General features: G+C 43.9%; 1 protein-coding gene across 1 annotated transcript; it reads right to left on the reverse strand.

Moving 5' to 3' along the window:
* Positions 1 to 125: 125 nt before the first annotated feature.
* Positions 126 to 1,350, reverse strand: LOC109509691 (T-complex protein 1 subunit alpha-like). The gene is made up of 3 exons (XM_019859512.1): positions 1,218 to 1,350; positions 417 to 502; positions 126 to 326 (listed from the first exon to the last, which is right to left on the reverse strand). Exons 1-3 carry the CDS (start codon positions 1,288 to 1,290, stop codon positions 141 to 143), a joined length of 345 nt encoding a protein of 114 aa, XP_019715071.1. The 5' UTR covers positions 1,291 to 1,350; the 3' UTR covers positions 126 to 140.
* Between the last annotated feature and the right edge of the window lie 303 nt (positions 1,351 to 1,653).

Below are 1,653 nucleotides of genomic sequence, written 5' to 3' on the forward strand. Positions count from 1 at the left end.
AAAAAAAAAAAAAGCACTGTTCCATCTTTTCATTAGAGGCAGCAGAAGAGAGGCTGCATATCCTCTTCAGACACAGATGGGGAGTTTCTCTCTCCTGTTAGCATAGCCACACATCCGTAGCAGTCGGCAGACGCGTGGTACTATAACAGGACACGGCGGCGCACCACATGGCAGGGACCGACGACCTTTTGACTCACCACAGACGTGGTCCCGTCCCCGACCTCCTTGTCCTGCAGGTCGGCCAGTTCACACAGGACCTTGGCGGCCGGGTGCTCCACTTCCAGGAGCTTCAAGATGGTCGCGCCGTCGTTGGTGATGGTCACGTCCTACAGATAGATTTGAACTAAATTAATAAATACTTTATATACGGTTATAAAAAAGAAAAAAGACGGTGGAATGCGATCCACCAAACTCACCCCAATGTCATCCACCAACATTTTGTCAAGGCCCACTGGTCCTAGGGAGCTCTTGACGATGTTAGCGATGGATGCCGCAGCCATGACTGAAATGACAGACAAAAATGCTACTCCCAACATACAGTTCCCATTTTAATTTTCTTCTGCAACACTTTTTCTTTAAATCTCTGCCGATGTTCACACTGCCATATGGACATTTCTACAAAGCCTGGGAAATCACATGATAAATGAGCTACGATTAGCACCTTAAAATGTAACTGCAAAAGGTTGGATAAAACAAAACAGTGAAGAATACTGATGTATTGATTCTGACGCAATTTGTGCGTGTATTTATTTTTTTTTCAACGAAAGTGTCCAAAACATAGTAGAATTGAGGACACATCGTGGGTCACGAACAATTTGAGTTTCGTTGGTAGTATTCTGTCATTTTATTGGGTGAGGAAACACCGACGCAACCACACCTTCAGACCATGACAGAGTTCTTCTATCCCATTAGCATAGCCATCCATCCATGGTTCAGAGTGGAAGGTACTTCAACGGGATTGCAATAAAATAATACAAGCGGTTAAGCTGCGGGTATGGCTGCCATGTTATCATTGTTCTGATTTTACTTCGGAGTTCCGTTAATGCTTCGTATGACGTGCATGACCATGACACCCACTTTTAAGCTAGCGTTAGCATATAGCTCCGCACATGTGCTAGATAAAAGCTTAAGGAATCCTTCATTTGGCCCCAATAATGAGAGCAGAGAGCACCAAGATGCGGCTAATAAATGTCGCGAAGTTAAGCGCGACTACTCACCATTTTGGGTGCGAACCGACTCGCCGGTTGTTCGCTGGCCGAGCACGTTTAACGGACCTTCCAGTAGCGACATTTTGGACCACCACACCACCAAGAAGAAAGAAACTAGCGGCGCAATGCACTATGGGTAAGCCGGCCTTGTCGGAAACTTCGAGAAAAAGAATAAAAACATAATTCTCACACCAAAGGTTGAAGAGTGTACATTTCATGAATTAATTTAGCATTAACATCACGGAAGTGTATGATGACTAAATCGAAGGAAACACCACGAATATCAAGTTTTTAACGTGTTACTTTATATAAACTACATATTCCAGAAATCCGCAACTCTTCTTCGTGGGACTTCTTGGTGGAGCCGAGTAACTCTGCGCCACTTGTTGGTTATGTTCACTATGGTGTGATATAATTTAACCTTTGTTTTATTCATTCACAAAAA

This window comes from Hippocampus comes, unplaced genomic scaffold (assembly GCF_001891065.2).
Source record: "Hippocampus comes isolate QL1 unplaced genomic scaffold, H_comes_QL1_v1.1 C17002709, whole genome shotgun sequence".
In the NCBI taxonomy this organism is placed as follows: Eukaryota; Metazoa; Chordata; class Actinopteri; order Syngnathiformes; family Syngnathidae; genus Hippocampus; species Hippocampus comes.